A 19,546-nucleotide genomic window follows, 5' to 3' on the forward strand; every position below is an offset into this window, starting at 1 on the left:
GGAACCTGGAGAATCTGAAGCCAAAGCATATTGGAGTGGACTCGTGATGGTTTTAGATCCGACAATCTCTAAAATCAAATGCTCATTCATCTAAAGCAGTGATTCAAATGCATGTGATGTGTGTTGAATTGATGGTTTTCTGTTGCATCAGGTGGAAAATTGCAGTCAATGACATTCACTTTGTACTGCAGGTGAACAGCCCTTGACATCGACAGTGGGAATCAAACCGGCATGGCCCTCGGTCACAAGAACTCAGATTAAGAATATATTAAAAAAGATAGAATACTTTGTTTGTTTTTATTTTTGAATTGTTGGTTTTGGGAGTGTTATGAGTAAAAATATGGAAAGAATATCTGAATAGAGATCAACAAATAAATAATTAGACATGTGGGGGCTTGTTGCTTTTTCTTTCTGTCATGTGAAAATGAACTGAATATATTTAGAATTTTGACTTTTGTCAGACAAAACAATACATTTGAAGATGTCACCTTGGGCTTCCTAAATATGTGGTTTTACATTTATAAATAAATGTATTAGATAACCTGCAGAATAATCAACAAGGAAATTGTTAGTTGGAGCTCTAAATGAATCTTCTAGGTAATTTCTCAAGCAACAACTGTGTGGTCCCAGGCCTTCAAGTGTCTCTCTATTGTATATCATTTCATACTGAACATTTTGTCGAATTTTAAGTGTTGGTTGGATAAAAAAAAAGGCAATTTGATGGTCATTTAAATAGACCAAATCAGGAAAATAATCATTAGTAGTCCTGAGAGCTCCAGCGCCTCTACACAATATAAAGCTTTTCTCCTCTCAAACCCAAACTATAAGTCATATTTCTTGCGAAGACAGCAGGCTCACTTCTAGACTTTGATATTATGTTTATGGTTGATAAAAAGGTCCTAACTATGAGTTAAACGTAAGACTACTTTGACTGCAGCGAGGCTTCAGAGCCCTGGGGTCGACCTCTGGGCTCTTGGAGGAAAACAAACTAAGCCGTTCATCTGGACTCGTGTCAAACTGGTTGCAAAACACATACACTCATATTAACTAAACAAAGCCATCCTTATTATCCAACATCGGCGGCGGCGGCGCAACTCTGTGGTTGCACAACGCATCCCCGCCTCAAAAGTTGGGCAGCAGCACAAGCAGCACAGCCGGCGATGCGTTCAGAAACCGAGAGGATGCGAGAGAGGCTCACTTCCTTTTAGCAGGAAACCGCTCAGCGCCTTGTTGTGTGTTCAACTGGGAGGAAGTTCCCGTGAGCTATCCGACAGACATGTTGCAAAGAAAAACCGGGCAGAAATATGAGCAGAGTGAAGATAGCGGAATGTGTGTGTGTGTGTGTGTGTGTGTGTGTGTGTGTGTGTGTGTGTGTGTGTGTGTGTGTGTGTGTGTGTGTGTGTGTGTGTGAGGTAACAGGGAGGCACGTCCATATGTACACACACTCACCGCTCGCAGGCTGAGACACAGCAGACACAGCGGTCTGACCCATATTCAGCTCCTCGGGACCGACACCACCACCACCCCTCCACCCTCCTCCTCCTCCTCCTCTTCCTCCCAAAGAAACACCAGATCAGGGGCTTCTTTCGCCGCTTAAATCCCCTCCGCGGCCACCGAGTGAGTTCATTTCAAAAAACAAAGTTTCAGACCGGGATGGCTGAGTCGCTGGAAACTTGGTTCACTCACTGACTGAGTTGCTACTACGTCGTAACTTCCCCTCCCTCCTCCTCCCCCTCCTCCTCCTCCCCCTTCTGTGAGCAGCTGAAGAATGCCTCTCATGACTCGCTGGAGATTAGAGGCTCTGCTGGGGTAAGAGGGGGAAGAGGTCCGACACCTTCAGACACTGGTTTACACAGTGATGGAGGAATTATTATTATTATTACAATATGCAATACCACAATGTACAAAAACACTCCACTACAAGTAGAAGCTCTGCGTTCAAAATCAGAAGTACACGTGTGAGGAACCATTTTTCTGCTTTATACTTCTACTCTGCAAATGGAGATAGTGTTATTTTATTTGACAGATGCTGTTTACGTCATAAAATAATGATGCTATGAAATAAAACCATTTGATTTGTGACCCCTTAGAAAAGCTGATCAGATATATAGAGTGGGTTCCCCCCTACACTTCTCAGATGGTTTCGTTTAAATAACAGTTTGAGGCCCCAAACAAAGGTCAAATACGCCATTATTTAACAAAAAAAGCAAAGAGAGAGAATATTTTCAGTCATGAAAACTATTTTCTTTGTAGCAGAACTTTGTTTTTCTTATTTCCTTCTCCCATTAATCATCTCATCATGACCCCTCAAATGTACATCGTGACCTTTAGGAGGGACTGAATCCTGGGTTGGAAACCATAGTGACCTATAACGTGGATAAAGTAGCTCCACTCTAGCCAGCAACAAAAGGAAAAGGATGCTTGCACATTGACGTATGAGTATTTTTAATCTAAGCTATAGTAATGTCATATTAAATAAATGAAAATGAAGAAAGGAATAAGAACTTTTTGGTTTTAGTGTCACTTTGTATAAATGTTAATTGAGAGCAGATATTTTTCAGCAGAACAATACATGCGTTTTGCTGATAACTCCTGTATTTTTACTTAAGTTGGATTTTTACTTGTAGTTAAGTAGTTTACATTGCTGTATTGGTACTTACACATGAGCTAATAAGATGTGTGCACTTTTTTCAATAATTGACTATAGCTTTTAAAGAGCAAATATAAGTTGGTGTGTGTGCAGACTATAGACTGTACAGCTGGTGGTGCAGACCTGCAAATGTCTGGATATCACATAGATCTACAAATGGACCTCCATTCTTATCCGGTGAAGCTGGGATGGATAAGAAGGGACGGTGGGGTGATGGTTGTTCGAGTAAAAAGGTCTGTAATGCTCAAACAATTATTTTGTCAATCAATCGTTTGCTTGATACATTTTCAGAACAAGGTTAAGCCCAAGATGATGCCATTAAATTGCCTCAAGATATTTAGTTCATTATCATATACAACCAATAAAAGCAGATTATTTTCATTCTCCTGATCCAGTTATATTTAAGGATACTTTCTATTTTATTTTATCTTTTCAAACCCTATTTCTGTGTCATTTTATTTTTATTACAACATGATTCTTTAATGGCATGTCCCAAAGCCTTTTTATGCGAAGAAGAAGAAGAAGAAGAAGAAGAAGAAGAAGAAGAAGAAGAAGAAGAAGAAGAAGAAGAGGAGAGAAATGAAGAGAAAATTTATTTGTTTTGGTTTCAGTGCCACTATGATAACTGTTGCATCATAGACATAGAACATAGGCTTTAAAATTGAACATTTAAAGATATCTGTCGGATCAGAATCGACAAACTTGCGGCACGATAAATTAAGCTCACAGTCCATGATGAATAAATCAGCTGAGGGTCTGGACAGTGTCTGTGGCTCCAGATGAGCAGCGAGCTCTGCCGGGGGAGGCGATTTATTTAGAAAAAAGGAAATGACAGTGAACCCTGAATCTAGCTTGGAGGAGGTCAATGGAGAACAAAGGCTGAAATCTGTCAAGGTTGGTGAGCACAGACTTTAAATCTGTTGATGGCAAGACAGATAAATAATATCTGTGTAATGTTAGACATTCAAGCTCTCACCACTTCTCTCTGACGACTAACCAAATACTCCTGCCCCAGACTCTCAGGATGGGAGTCAACTAGTGTATGTCTGTGTGTCTGTGTGTGTGTGTGTGTGTGTGTGTGTGTGTGTGTGTGTGTGTGTGTGTGTGTGTGTGTGTGCGTGTGTGCGTGTGTGCGTGAGAGAGAGAGAGAGATAAAAAGTATCTGTTACTGTCCACAGAGTGTCAGTAGAGGTCTTTCAAACCCCAGCTTGACTAAATTGGACAGTCAGACAGCAGTCAGTGCACACACACACACACACACACACACACACACTTACACACACACACACACACACACACTTACACACATGCAGTTTGGTTTTCATAACTTTTGGGGACATTTCATTGACCTGCATTCATTTCCTGAGGAGTTACCCTTATCCTAACCATAACTTAGACTAAACCCACCTTACTCTTAACCATATCCTTAACCTAAACCTAAACCTAACCTTAAATCAAGTCATCGCACACACATGTAATGATTTACATTAATGGGACTTGCATGTTGTCCTAATAAAAGGCCAGTCCCCACAATGTGTCAGACTTATGTCCCCACAAGATCAGAACATGCCCAAACACACACACACAGACACAGTTTAAAGACAAGACTGCCATCTAGTGTTTCAACACAACTCCAATGACTAAAGAGGATTTGTCATTAACTCTTGTTGATTTTTATTGTAAAACCTTTCCTTGTCCATTGGACACCCCTTCTTTCCTCCACTCAGTCATTAAAGTGTAAGAAGCAACAGAGTCAGCGTGTATATAATCATATAATCATACAGTAAGATAGCACATTCTTGCTTTGGATTGCTGCAGAACTCGAAACAAATGCTTCACATCCACGTTTGTTTGTATACACTAATCCATGTACACATTCACACCTGGGAGCTGCCATGACGGCCACAGTCGTACAGGACTGTTGTTAGCTAATGAGATGAAAGTGGATAATTGAGACAGGAAGGAAGTCAGTGACGAGGTGGAGGGTGGAAGTACTTAGTAAAGTTAACAGAGGGAAGTGACTGCATTAGTATTGACTGGGAGATAATGTCATTAACTTGATGTATCAGCGACGCATGCTGAATGTGTTGGAGGATACGCGTGTGTTAAAGGACCATTGTAAATACTCAAAGCACCAGGTCTAAGACAGGATTTGGTCTTTCACGACATTGAATTGTTAAATTCACAATGGTTAATTGATGATTCAGTTGGCTGTGCTTCAAGTTTAATGATACGCTTTCATTTAGTTTGATGTCAGCTTGTCTAATAGTTTCTTCGCATATATTTTCGCATGTTTTTATTGTATATTTTTTATGTTCAAGTCTGTGTTGTTCCACCCGGCTGCAGGTCGGGTTGTTTTCTGGGAGCAAACTGCCAAAACTTGGAAAAACTCTGACAAGACTCACTTTCGACGACCTATCCTAACTTTACCCATTAGGTCAATGTCAAACTTGAACCATCTCACGAGAGTTTCCGAAATTATGGGGTAAACATGACCGCATTTTGTTGTTAACAACATTTTAGTTTCATCTCTTTTTATTTTCAATCTGTGTTAAATTCATATAATGCTTTCAGTAGTGGTAAGGGTTTCTTTAACTTGTTTCTAAATAAGGTAGAAAATGACATTCAACAATAATTCCACCATTTCAGACTCTTATTTTCCATGGACTCAGTATACCTTGTATTTGCTGTATGTTCACTTTAAGATATTGACCTGATGATCAAAAGTCCATGCGTGAACGTGTGAAAGAGACACACAAAGAGAAAGGGACAAGAAAATCAAAGCCTTTCCACAGACAATCCAAAGATAGAACGATAACATGTTTGATGGCATGTTTTCTTTGGGACCTTCTGGTCACTATTGACCATTCTGGTTTCCACTGCTTCAACCTCTTAATGCCTTTCAATTACTGATCAAACAAAAGTCAGGGAAGAGCTCCCTCTGGATTGAGTTTAGATCAATCTGATGCTTTTACTGTAAATCTGTGCAAGAATACAATATCCAAAATGGAACTCTTTGGGGAAACACTCAAAGTCAAGAGGACACCCGCATTAAGTATTGGAAAGTGACACTTTTTAGGAGCCGGGTCCCATTTGTCTTGACACTAAATAACAGAGATCAGCTGATGAGAGCTGACCTTTTCATTGACCGGAACAGCGAAAGTAAGGACAGGAGAGGAGCAGGAGGGCCAGAAGAAAGGAAAGGAGTCATCAAATATTAAGTAGTAGCCTCAGCGGAACAAGGGGGTAATAATTGTTTAAGTGCTACTTTCTCCCATCCACTTGATTTATTCATTAAACTGAGGTACTGCCAGTCTCATAATATTGTCATAGGCAAAGGACAGGGGGTCTACGCGCATGTGTGTGTGTGTGTCATTTGGGCCGATTTGCAAAAGTGTCTTGTGCATTCGTGACCGTTCAGTGATTGTCTAAAAAAGAAAGGAGCACAGTTACTGCGTGGAGTAGCTCGACTTTTCAAAAGTGAGGGACGGGATCTCTGTGGACCACAACAGTCTGTACCAAGCTGTCATAACAGTCAAGTGTGACTCTGCAAGGACCAGGCTCTGCTATACAGGAGAATAACTACTTTGTTCTTAAATGGTCTCAGTACACAACCAGGGAGGTATCATCATACAGTGGCACTGTGAAGTCTGTCAAATACATGTCATATGTGTCATAGTTGGGATTGTTAATGACCTGTAAAATGCACTGATAATGCTTTAGTGTGTGGGGGATTTATGTCATTTGATGTTGCTCCAGCATTATGAACTTTCTTTTTTTTTTTTATTACTGAAAACGTCTTCCTGTAGTTTCCCACCAAATTCAGCAAGAGAAAATGTGAATTAATGCACATTTCCATATGTTACTTTTATACAAGTAACAAAACCGTTGGTGGCGCTAATACTAAACCATTGCAGAAGAAGACGGTGCAACAAGAAAATGGAATTCAAGGACTTGTTGTTTATTGAGTCATACATATTGAATGTTGTAGCAATTTTATTACAATTTGTTAGTTTTCGGGGGCCTCAACTGGGAAATTTTAGGTCTGACATTCTTCCTGTTTTTGCAGTGCAGCCACCAAATATGAACTACTGACTGATACTCAACTGTGTGCAGGAATTACAATGCTTGTGGCTGCTGGTAATAAGGTAAAGTGGTAACTTTCTGTTTTTTTTAGATCCTGCACCTGATCCAACTGCTCACAGTGAAAGGAAAGCCTGTACCTAAAACCAACCAATATTCAATTTGTCCTCCTCACAAACACGACTCTGTTCCCTCTCTCCAACTCTACAACCCTGTGCATCCAGATTCAAAAAGTGTTTACCTCATATCATTAACTGTACAGTCTTTGGTTGCAACGATACAGTAGTGGCTACTACTGTCATTTCTCTTCCTCTTCACATATGCCAGCCAGCTCGTCTGAAACCTGATCTCCTGTTTGTTGTATTCTGTTTGGCACAACCCATGAGCCGGCATCATTGCTTTAATGTTGCCTGTATAAATCAATAGTTGACATCCTGCCAGACAGGCAGCCAGAGAGCCGAAGATAAAGCGAGCTCAAGAGAGACTGAGAAAGAGACAGGGACAGAAAGAGATGGATGAAAGATTGATATTGTAGTGTGGGGTCTTTAATAATAACCGCAGAATAAAGGCCACAGCAGAGAGAAAATATAATAGCTACATCAGATCACAGACTGTGTGTTTTTATAAATAAGCCATGGCTGTGCTTCAGAAGGGTGTGACTGGAGGCCACAAGAGGACAGGGAACTGGGAGCGTAAACAAACAGCAGCCTAAATGTATCAATACAGATTCATCTGTACAGATATATGGGAGTCACATCGGAACAAAATAAAAATAGCTCCTAAGAAAGTCAGTTAAGTTTGCCTAGTTGTGAAGTGTGGCTGTTATGACTCATATGGGGACTCAACGAGGCTTTTAAAGTGGCCACTGGTTGATAGTGTTGCTGCTTTTGGGGCAGCAGGTTTTGACACATTCCTCCCATGTGTACAATTGTGAACAACAATGGAAGATTTACCAGCCAAGATCAAAAAAAATGATACAACATGCCATTAAGCCATTCAGTAAATCAATGCATTAACACAAGGATATCTGAGTGAGTCATACAGACCTACCTGTCAAACCAAGGAGATCCATGTGCCAAGCTACAAGTATGTTGTTGTACCAGGGCAAGTCTCGCAAATATTAGTTTTTTCAACTGCAGTTAGGTGTATCCTTCATTATTCTCAAAGAGAATAATGTGAATTCAAAATTAGTTATTATTATTATTATTCAAAAAATAGTGAATTCAGTTTGTGCAGAGAGTTGAAGAGCTTCTATTAGACTGTATCCATGACAAAAGTGTCCAGTGTCTCCAATTAGTGCAGACTGCAATGTGCACTGGTAAATAACGCACATGGGGAATTTTGCCTTCAGGACTTTTCCTGCCGGAAGGGTTCATTAACCCAACCATGATCTTTTCCTCAACCTAAGCAAGGTTAGCTATGGTTAGCTATCTGAAGGCAAACTTCTCCAAAGTGCGTAAATAAGTCAAATGGCCACATGCTAATAAGCACATTACATCGTCTCGCCTGACCTTACATTGCCTCCTGAACACACACTCACACAAAATATGACACAATCAACACACACACACACACACACACACACACACACACACACACACACACACACACACACACACACACACACACACACACACACACACACACACACAGCTTCTCTCTCGGTCTCTAACCATCTGGTTAATCACAGTACAGGCAAAATGCAAGTGTGCACACTCCCAGATGCTGCTTTGCCTTGCAAAATGCTGTTTCACAAACACACAACAGCGAAGATTTGTCATGTAACCATTCAGTTCACGGACCAGAGACAAAAACACACACACACACACACACACACACACACACACACGCACACAAAGGAGTGCGGATTAAAGTGGATTTATTGCTGAAAAGCTTACCCAAGACAACAACAGAGAATGAAAACCAACAACTGGAGTCTAAACATTATCTCTGCCCTAAATGTATGTCTTTCTTTATTAACAAATAGAAACACTGATGTGTTCGGAAAACCTCTGCAAACTGTGATTAAACTATATGACATAACATAGGCCCGATATAGCCTGCCTGCCTCCTCCAGCTGAGTATGACACCAACCAATGCACTGACGTATCATTGCCATTTAGTGTAATAGTATCATGCACCCAAGATGGCTGCACCAGTCGAGCCGTCCTGGAATTATTAACCTTTTCTTTCCTCTGTAGAAATATTAACAATAAACGTCCTGCCATTGCTTTGTGTAATAAAAGTAACTACAACGCTATAACGCAACTGTGGGCAGACTTACAAAAAAACTATAATTGCTTTTAAAGTTGCACAACCACTCATCATGGTCTCATAAGTATTCATCATCATATCAGCAGCAAAACTGGCTCTCACGGCACACCAGAAGCCTGGTTAAGTGAAGATATAGCCAACCTTAATGTTATTAAGTGTTCTACTTGCAGCATTAGCATCTTATTAATATTGCACACAGGGCTGTTGCTAGTGTCTTTAAAGTAGTGTTCCTGTACATTATGCATGACCCTGTTGTTGTTATTGTCATTGATATATAGCACAGATTTATTTCAGATGTATGAATCACTGCAAAGAAGCAACCTGACAAATGATCTCTAACAAACGTCAGATACTCATTGTATTTAGTCAAAGCTATAGCAATACTGACTGATGTGCATGTTTAAATGCACTATGCCCCCTTTTTTATTTGCTTAACTGAGTGGTCTTTACGAAGCAAACTTCAAATTAAACACTGAAGGCAGGCTGCTTCATAACTCACATAATACAGGCTGAGGATGTACAGCGCGCGTGTGTGTGTGTGTGTGACAAACAAATAAGGACAGTGTGAGAAGGGAAGAGCAAGTGGTGGAAATAACCTGTCTCCGTGTCCACGATGCAGTGTGTTACATTAACACAGACACAGAACGCCAACACATGCAGAAAGAAAAAGATCCAGTTAATTATATGAGAAGAAAACTCACCGTCATGTTCCATGACTTGACCCGGGGAATATTATCAGCAGTATGAATTGATCCTTGCTTCTTCCCGACACACCACCACTCTCCTCCCTCCCTCCCCCGACTGACTCCCCCTCCTCTCTCTCTCACTGTCTCCCTTCTTCTCCTATTCTCTCTCGCCTCCCTTTCTCTCTCCCCCGCTGTCTACTTCCCCTCTCTCTCTCCAATGTCTGCTCCTCACTTGCCCCTCCTCCCTCCTTCCATCCCTCCATCCATCCCTCCCTCCTGCCTCCCCTCTCTCCAATAAAGAGCATTAAAAGTTAATGTTTGTTTCCATCTCAGTTCCTCGTTCTCCCTCCTAATCTCCATCTCCCTGCATGCTAAGTTTTTCCTGCTTCCTCTGGCTTCTGTCTGGCTCCAGTCTCAACCCTTTCTTTTTTTCACTCTCACTCTCGTGTTGATGTCCCACAGTGACGTAGGACATAAGGAGAGGAGGGGAGAGGACAGAAAGAGAGATTACAAGGGAGATGCTTCAAATACGCAGGTAGTGTGCTGTATGTTTAGTGTGTTTACTTTTCAATGTGGCACTTTCCTGTCTGTTTTTAGTGCAGTGAGCGGATGTGAGCAGACTCCACACTATCAATACGCTATAAAGGGGTAAACAGAAGACATGTTTGTTATATGTAATTCTAAAGTGCAGATCCAGTGGCGGCAACATGGCCAGCTACCGAGTGATTCTTTGAATGTTACACTTTTCTTGCTGCCATGGTGGTCTGCACCTCATGATATTCTAACAAAGCAAGCAAACTACTCAACATTCATTAATTTTAAGGTCTTTTAACCATATTTCAGTCAAAAAAAAACATCACACAAAATATATATATATATTTTTTTACTACTTTACTTTTTCTGACCAATTGATTCAGCAGATCATGGAACAACTTTTTCAGTGCTTGTACATTTGAATCTTTTCAGTAATACATCAGTTCTTTCACCTAATAACATTATATACAGTTTTCTTCCATGACAATAACACTTTTGGTTATTTCTCCTTTCAAGCTATTGTTTCTGGTTTAACGTGTGCTTTGCTGTCTTGATAAGCACATTAGTTGGGCTTTGAGACGATAAAATAACGTTGTGTTTTCTTTTAACCTTGTTTGTTTCTTGGCAGCACAATATTCAATATTGTGGAGAAATAATTCAGTTTTTCAGGGGCTTTAAATACAAACTGCTGAATGGAGGACACACCTGAAGGCCATGGTGCCACAGTGACTGTGCAATGATCAAATAAATTTAACCCATGGATCATAAAACACAACATCAGTAAAAATCACAACGCTAAATACATCAATATAAACCCTAACAGAGACAAGAGAGGTATAAATCAATGATGGAGAAAGAGGAAGATAGATGGTCATTTTCTCTCTGTTTTTATGGCACGCACACTCAACATTGTAAATATGTAATCTGTATGTCAGTGACGGGATCCCGCAGCTCGCTCTATAGCACAAGACTGCTATTTGAGAATCAATCGCAGTCGATTTTTAATTTCCTGTTCTTTATTGAAGACATTATGTCTACACAACCATTACTTTATTGAGCACATACAAGCAGCTGCTATCATTATCATTGTTGTACTGAAGTTCTAGTTTTATTCTTTTCCCTTTTAACTTCCCACTTTAACTTATCCTCACCGCCTCTATCTTACGTGTAAAAATCTAAAAGCTTACATACTTATGTTTCCGGTTTTTGTCCATAATGTCTCCATTTTCACATACTTTTTTTTGAACAGCAGTTTTAAGCGTTAATTACATTTCCATTACGCACATACACTTACTGTACACACAGCATTGTTTGAGGCTGTGCAGTGTAGCGTTGACACATATTAATAGAGTTAAAGGCTGAGCAAGTAACCGCGCAGAGTTACTGATAGACAGATGGAGGGTGAGAGCAACAGAGAAAGTGAGACTTTAACTTTTGATGCAGTCCAACCAAACTGCTCACAGCAAGCGAGAAGAAAAACAACTGGCTCATCAACTCCAACAACACCCACGCACGCACGATCGCACACACAAGACATGAAGTAGATGGAAAACCACAAAAGTGCCTATACTTCACAAGGTATTTAAAAAGACATGCAGTCTAACCCTTATTTCTCACCGTTAAATGTGAGAACAACACCTACATGCCACCGAAAAAAACAGGCAGAGACGACCAGGTGCAACTCCGAGAGTGTGATAAGGAGAGAGAGAGAGAGAGAGAGAGAAAAAAGAGAAAGTCTGTTTTGTTCAAATATTGGCCTCCATGTGTTCAGCCAACTGAAAGATGAAGACCCAGCTGTCTGTCATTATGCAATCACCTTAATTATCTTATTACAATCACCTGTTGTCTGCTGCCATTGTGTGGTGTAGCTTCAGGGCAACAGGTGCTGCTAATTAGATCATAAAATCCGTTTGTAATTGTCGTTTAGCGGAACACACAGAGACATCACTTGCTCTGTGACCTCCCAAACAAAGGAAATAGGGCTTTATGATGTCACACTACTGTGGTTGAGGTGCTGTTGACTTGAGGCACAGACACGCAAGGTTAAGGCCAGGAGACGACAATGGGCATGATTAAAATAAACCATTGTTAAATGTCAGTTGGAAACAGGAAACTAACTGCGGTTTCACATGTAGAAGTCTGTTTGGTTGAGCCGTCCATCCACCTCGACCTCCTGCTGCTGAAGACTTTCTACAAGTTGCTCTTTCGCTCCCGCCAGATACAACGGCCTATAGGACTTTGTGACTTGAACGTGAAAACATGCCCACACATGGTAAAATAACAACGATAGTTTGGAGCAGGAAAAAACTATAGCCGAATAATTGCCCGATACCAAAGAGCTCATAGTGTTAAGCTATACAACCTATTTGGGAAGAAATAAACTGAAAACGTGTCAGCTGTTACTGGGACAGCAAAGCTTCAGCCCAAATGTTCTAAACCTATCGCCACAATAATTCGTTGATGTTTTTTCATGATTATCTAAAGCGTAATTTAAAGTCTGTCGTGCATTTTGCCAAAGCTCTTCCCCCTGGTCTCAAAGTACCGGTGCCATTTCCCTTTGTTCTTTATTTTACATTGTTTTCAGAAGTTAATCACACGCATGCCTCCAGCAAAAGTGACCTTTATGTGTATGGGGATGTAAAACAGTGACGTCCATCCATGTGTGACTATCACAGCCCAGTTGTATCCAAAGCGATAGTTCGTAAAAATTGGCTATTGATTACGTGAGAGAATTATTAGAGATGTGATTTTGAACCTTTAAATAAGGTTACTTTTAACCACGCTAGTGACGTGGCTCTTTGGATGTCAAGTGAGTTTCAGACGGAAATATCTCATATGCTACCAAATGGATCAAAACAAAAGTTTTAACATTCATGGCCCGCAGAGGATGAAGTTGGTTGAGTGAAATGTCCCGACAACTTGAAGAGATTGTCATGACAATTAACATCTGTCTTGAAATATGTGTTCAGAATGATTTGTAATACCTTTGGTGAACCCTTAATGTTTCTCGCACACTCTAATTTGACATTCTGAAGCAACAGCTGAAGGTGGTGATAATGATTATAAGTATAGGCCTTTATACACCAGATCTTTTGGGGTCTGCCGGTGGCTGTTACAGCAGCTCCCACAGTGGCTGAGGATAGACTGTGAGTTTGCAGTGAAGGGGGCGGGCCGCTCTCCGCATTACAGTACATTTAACAAGTAGTTATTGCAGACTAAAAGGGTCTGTAATCAATGTTATTTCGAGGAGAGTACGCACAGTGTACCAGCAAGCGGACACTCCTCTGCTGTCCTCTTCTTCTCCTCAGCCTTTCATCTGTCCTCTCCTCCTCCTTAATCATCCTGTCCTTGCAACCCTTGTTGCCTCCTCTCTGCTCAACACTGTTTTCACCATTCCCTCATCCCCACAAAAACATGTCTCCTCTAATTCCTCTTTGACTCTCTTCCCTCTTCTCTTTCGGTCCCTGATTGTTGTCTTTTGTCATTGATTCTGTCATCAATTGGCCATCCTTTCATTTTCTGCTCCTTTTTGTTCCACCCTCTTTTGTCTTCATCCCTTCTCTTCTCTTCTTGTCTCTGCCTGTGTAATTACAAGAGCGATACAGCGCCCATCCGGAGGACAGCATGCTATTTACAACAGATGGCAAAGAGCATCTCAGCCTACACATTATCAAAAATTGAGTGCTCAAGTTCATATGGAGACACGCATTAAGGTATCATATTCTTATATTAGAATAGCAATGGAAAATAGCATTACAAACCATCACTAACTCAACACACATTTCAACGTAATCTTTAGAATATAAACAATAATAATCTTGTTTTGCATAAATCTCACCACATGGTCTACTCAATAGCTGTTCTGGAGCTTTCAGTCATATCACATGATCTTCATCAGGAGATGGGGCAGTTGTATTGAGATTACTTTTGTTAAATGCTGTTTGCAAAAGTCAAAAAGCAGAGTTGAAACTCAATATGTTTCAAGTTTTGATTACAACTTAAATATGTTTGAGGGGGAATATCCTCCTCTGCACACTTTTGTGTCGATGCTGATGTTATATTGGTAATAATATTATGGCACAAATAGGTTAACACATTTTTAAGATGCAATAACTGCTTCTAAAATCATCAAAATAATTTGCAATGGCATATAGAGATAATAGTGGAGTGATGATTGCTGCTACAAGTGGGTTTATTGCACGTAAATGCACAAGCGTTAAAAGATCAAAGTTAATCAGTGACTTGAGTTCTCCATATCCATGATAGAAACAGAAGTAAAGAAATAATGAATACTGACTGTTTACTTGTTATCAAGTCTGTGGGCTGCATTGCCTTGTTAGTCTCATGTTTTCTAAGAGTTTGCTAAACAAATAAAATACATGAAAATGACAGCCCTCCCTTCAACTTATTTATTCTGGTGATTTTTTTCCCCACATTTTTCTTTGGGCAAGAGAAATATCTCATCATACGACCTTTACGTTTATAAATGTGCTGTAATTCATACACTTTATTTTCAGAGAGAATCGCTGTTTTTATATTGGCAGTTTAGCATCTAGCATTATTAACATAGCATTATGCTCTCCCTCTGTCCAAATCTGACTCCTTTTGAAGTTTCACCCTGTGGGATGGATGTGAAAAATATAACAGCGTTACACATAAGTGAGGTGCCATTTTAATGCACATAGTGAAGTAGCGCCCCCTGTTGCTTGATCTACAAACTGTTCTTTTCACTGAACATTACAACACTGTACATTTGTGTACTTTTTTTGTGTGAATGTATTTCAGTGAAATCTAAAATTGTACTTTCAATTCATACATACAACTATGCAAAAAATGGAGGATTATACATGGATATAACAATACATATAGTGTTTAATTTTCTGGCTAAATCAAGTTACTCTGAGACGGTTTGAACCCCAAAGCTCAAAATCCAAAACCGACAGAAGACATAAACAACTTCGGACATCTAATCTCCTAACTGCTTCACTCATGATTATTTCCTGTAATTATAACTCAAACCACAAACACAGAACACTTCCTGCAGCTGAAGACCAGCAAGATGACTGCAACTTATAATATGAGTATTACCGAAATGTTATAATAAACAAGTCGGGCTGCAGAGCAAGACAGCCCTCATGCAAAAGCAGTATATTAATAAACTTCATGCCTTCAGTAAAAGTCAGAGTGGTTGGTCGGGTGAGAGCACCATGCACTGCAGGCTGAGCTTGAGGCTTAAAACTGAAGACAGGCGGATAGGAAGTGGTTCTAACCACTGAAACAATACAAGCCTCCACAGCCAAAGGCCTCAAAGCAGCAACACGGTGACAGTGACATTTAAGTAAGACGCTGCGGATGCACAGTGGGTTAACACCGTGGCCAAAGTCATACAATGCCTGTGGAAGGGTTTCTTCTTTTAACAGCAGTTTGACACTTAACCTACAAAAAAAAGACCTTGATGTAATTAATAGTTCAAACTAATTCACACACACGTAACATACATTGAGTACACATGTATGTACACTTTGATTTTATACTATTAGAACTTTTCAATCTCAGTTTCTGGTTTTTCCTACCTGAGCGGGCTCCCCGGAGCCTGAACAGCACTCTGGAGCGAAATCCGGAGGTGTCGCTGAGGGAGCGCAACCTGGGGAGAGGCCACAGAGTAAAGTGCTTCATCTCCGGGTGGGAGTCCCTCTCCTCCACCTCCATCTTCGCCTCCTCTGTGCGCCCGCAGACGGGATAGGGGTGGCAGAACCACAGTGTCAAGAAGCCATCAATGTGACCCTCATTGACACCCGCAGCAATCTGACTATCACTCCTCCCGCTCACACTGTTCTTCTGCAGCAGAACAAAAAGCATGCGTGTGTGTGTGTGCGTGTGTGTGTGTGTGTGTGTGTGTGTGTGTGTGTGTGTTTCTGTTTGTTACCGCCCATCTTCTGCGAAAGACAGGTTGCTCATACAATTACTTAGAAATGTGATCCGACTACAAAGTCAGGACTTGTATTGGTGTCTGCATGCTCAACCTGATCAGATAACATTTTAAGTGTTCTAAGGAGGAGTGCCGAGTGAGCCTCAGTTGCAATTCTAAATGCACCTCTATTCAAGGTGTTACGGTAAGGGGGCCAGCTCAATTTCACAATATTCAAACAGCTATAAAAACAGATCCATAGACTTGTATATACAAATTCCACTGCAGTCTTGTTCAAGGGGACCTCTGCTATGTCCATGTGCATGGCCTCCAAATATTACTGTGCAGTTTTTGAGAAAAGTGAATTCAAAGTCTGCTTAAATTTCATAATGATATTCATAATTTCACAATATTCAAACAGCTATAAAAACAGATCCTTAGGTTTGTATATCGATATTCCACTGCAGTCTTGTTCAGAGGGACCTCTGCTTTTGGACAATTGGACAACATTCTTAAGGAACGACAAAACATGGCACTTGAATTACTCTGCGCATCAGGTATGTGACAGCTTTTCTTTATATTAATTTATATTGTGATATTGTACTACAAAAGATCTAACATTTCTATAATTCTTTTCATTAGTTTTTGACATCGAAACAGTGTGCCATGTGTTCGGCAAAAAAGCCACCCACTCCGGGGCCTCCAGTCACTGAATGGGTAATGTGTTGTTTTAATTCATTTGATTTGTGGACCTACGTTTTAGTTTTGGCATTTTTAAGATTTAATTGACAGTGGACAGGAAATGAGGGGGTAGAGAGAGAATTGGAACATTATGTAACAAAAGTCACCATCCAGAGTCATATAAATAATCGCGGTTCACCCCTCCGCCATTGGGACACCCCTTGTTTTAATCTTGGAAATGCAAACAAAATGGTTTATTTTGTTAAAAAATTTGAGGAATGTGTGTATTAAAAAAAACATAGGACAAATAAACATTATTGTCCATCCGAGCCACTCGGTTATGTCCATGTACTCTGCCTTGCTATTTTATTTGCATTTGTACCATGGCAGCTGTAAAATTCAAATAGTACCTGTGCTATAGTTGATTGTCAGTCAATCAAAATAACATTTTACAAGCAATGAACATGACAATAAAATGTAACATTTGTTTAGAAAATGAAAAATTGCAAATAGATGCTATTTGCGTTTGGGGTGAATTCATGTTTTGAAAGTCTCTCTTTCTCAAATTAAATTGTTTCATTTTTTCTTTTTCAGGTTCAGTGTGATGCATGCAACAGGTGGTTTCATGCTGACTGCCTGCAGATCAATAAGATACAACTTGAACGGATCAAAAAAAATGATTTTTGATTGATTTGATTTTTGATTGATTTGATCAACAAACAGTGTTTCTTGTGGTTTTTGGGCTCTTTTTAGATATAGTCCGGTCCTTTTGGGATTTTTCCATGTGTCCCGTGTCTCCTGTTGGTCTCTGTTACGTGTGTTTGTGCGTGCCGTGGGTGTGGCTTACAGCACCTGCACATCATCTCCAGCACCTGTCATCTCATCAAATCCTTCCTGTTAAATACCCCTGGCTTCCATCTCTCCAGTTGCCAGATTATTTCACCATTTCAATTATTATGTTGACTCTGGGCCTCTCTTAGCCCTCTTAGAGTTAGACTGCGCTTATGCTTTACATTGTTTTTGACTGTTACTAACTCCTGTTCCCTGTGCCCAGGATTCCGTGCCTGCATTCCTGCCCAGCCGCGGCATCACTTCACCGCTCAACATGCATTACCCAAATCACCTGTGTTTCGTAAATAAAGTCCATTCCGTCACCCTACCTTGACGTCCCCGTGTCTGCGCTTGGGCCCAGCCAAAGCCGAACCTTAACAATATAACAATTAATGTGTCTTTGTACAAAATGACTAAAAAGACAAACGCTTCCATTAAGCTTAATGTGTCGATTCTCAATTTCGACAATCAATTCGATAATGTCTACGTAAAATTATATGACGTCTTAATGGGCATAGCAGAGGTCACCCTGAACAGTACTGCAGTGGAATTTCAATATACAAACCTAAGGATATGTTTTTATAGCTGTTTGAATATTGTGATATTGTGAAATTGTGAATATCATTAGGAAATTGAGGCAGACTTTGAATTCACTTTTCTCCAAAACTGTACAGTAATATTTGACATAGCAGAGGTTACCCTGAACAAGACTGCAGTGGAATTTGTATATACAAACCTAAGGATCTGTTTTTATAGCTGTTTGAATATTGGTGAATTGAGCTGGCCCCGTACCGTAACACCTTGAATAGAGATGCATTTAGAATTGCAACTGAGGCTCACTCGGCGGATGTGGGCTCACTTGACCGCAGTATCGCATGCTGACTTTCACTTTTGGCAAATTAATGCATTGAAGGATATTTGCATAATAATAAGGACAATGATATTAGCACCCATGTTGTCGTACACCAGTGCACACATTAGATACTGAATGTGTGTAACCTACTGCTGCATATGTATATTATTGCAAAAAAACATTGGAACAGTTGCAGTCTGACTACTCTCACATGCAGTTCAAATAACGCAAAAATATATATGTAAAAATAAATATGGCAATGGAAGGCTATACATTAATCAGGGCGCCATTTGCTGACCTTTTTGTTTTGCTTGTATGCATTTCAGTATTTTCAGTATATCCTGGGCATCCAATGCGAGTGTTTTAATTAATGTCGTGTCATTATCTTCAGGAAGTCTTCAGCTGTTCCCCAACAAAAACAAAGTATTTATTGAAGCATCTGGATGCAGCGCTTGCAGTTCCCAAGCTGAAATGAAAACAGATACAGAGGAAGAGCAGCAATAACAAGATGCTCTTGACATTATGGAGAAAGACAATAAAGCCCGCTGGTTTAAAAAAAAATAGTTCCTTTGTTGAAATACATGTCACGCAATGACAAAACGTCAACGTGCCATTGAAAATAGGCAGACCCAAGTGGCTGCAGCTTTGAACCGCTAGGTGTCGCTAAATCCTCTCTCCAGTAGAGATACGCTGCTCTCGACACCCCAAATGCTTGTACACTAACAGTGGAGGTGTTTAAAAGGAAAGAGCTCTCACTCTAATCTCTTTTTTCGGGCACCACAACTTTTAAAGAGTTTGATGTTTGAATGGAGCAGATCACAACAATTAAGGAATACGTGTTTATTTCTTCTTCTTCTTCTTCTTCTTCTTCTTCTTCTTCATACAGGCTAACAGGCCTGGTCCAAACTAAATACTAGGCATGTGTGTCATGTGGCTTCATCCCACATGCTGGCAGTTATCTGTACTGCTTTGTGCTAGTGGTCACCTTATATAATGATGTGCCTCAGCCTGTAGCACAGTTGCTGTTTGTATGGATTGATCTGCAG

The 19,546-nt window shown here is 40.3% G+C and overlaps 1 protein-coding gene across 1 annotated transcript in view; it reads right to left on the reverse strand.

Moving 5' to 3' along the window:
* phactr2 (phosphatase and actin regulator 2) overlaps positions 1 to 15,936 on the reverse strand; it is a gene marked incomplete at both ends in the record, with an annotated part of 33,864 nt that extends 17,928 nt beyond the window's left edge. Inside the window, one exon of the mRNA XM_079229482.1 lies at positions 15,801 to 15,936. Within this exon, the coding sequence (XP_079085608.1) occupies positions 15,801 to 15,936 (136 nt within the window). The remainder of the gene's footprint in view (positions 1 to 15,800) is intronic.
* Positions 15,937 to 19,546: the final 3,610 nt, after the last annotated feature.

The sequence above is a fragment of the Taurulus bubalis genome, assembly GCF_910589615.1.
Source record: "Taurulus bubalis genome assembly, chromosome: 14".
Taxonomy (NCBI): domain Eukaryota; kingdom Metazoa; phylum Chordata; class Actinopteri; order Perciformes; family Cottidae; genus Taurulus; species Taurulus bubalis.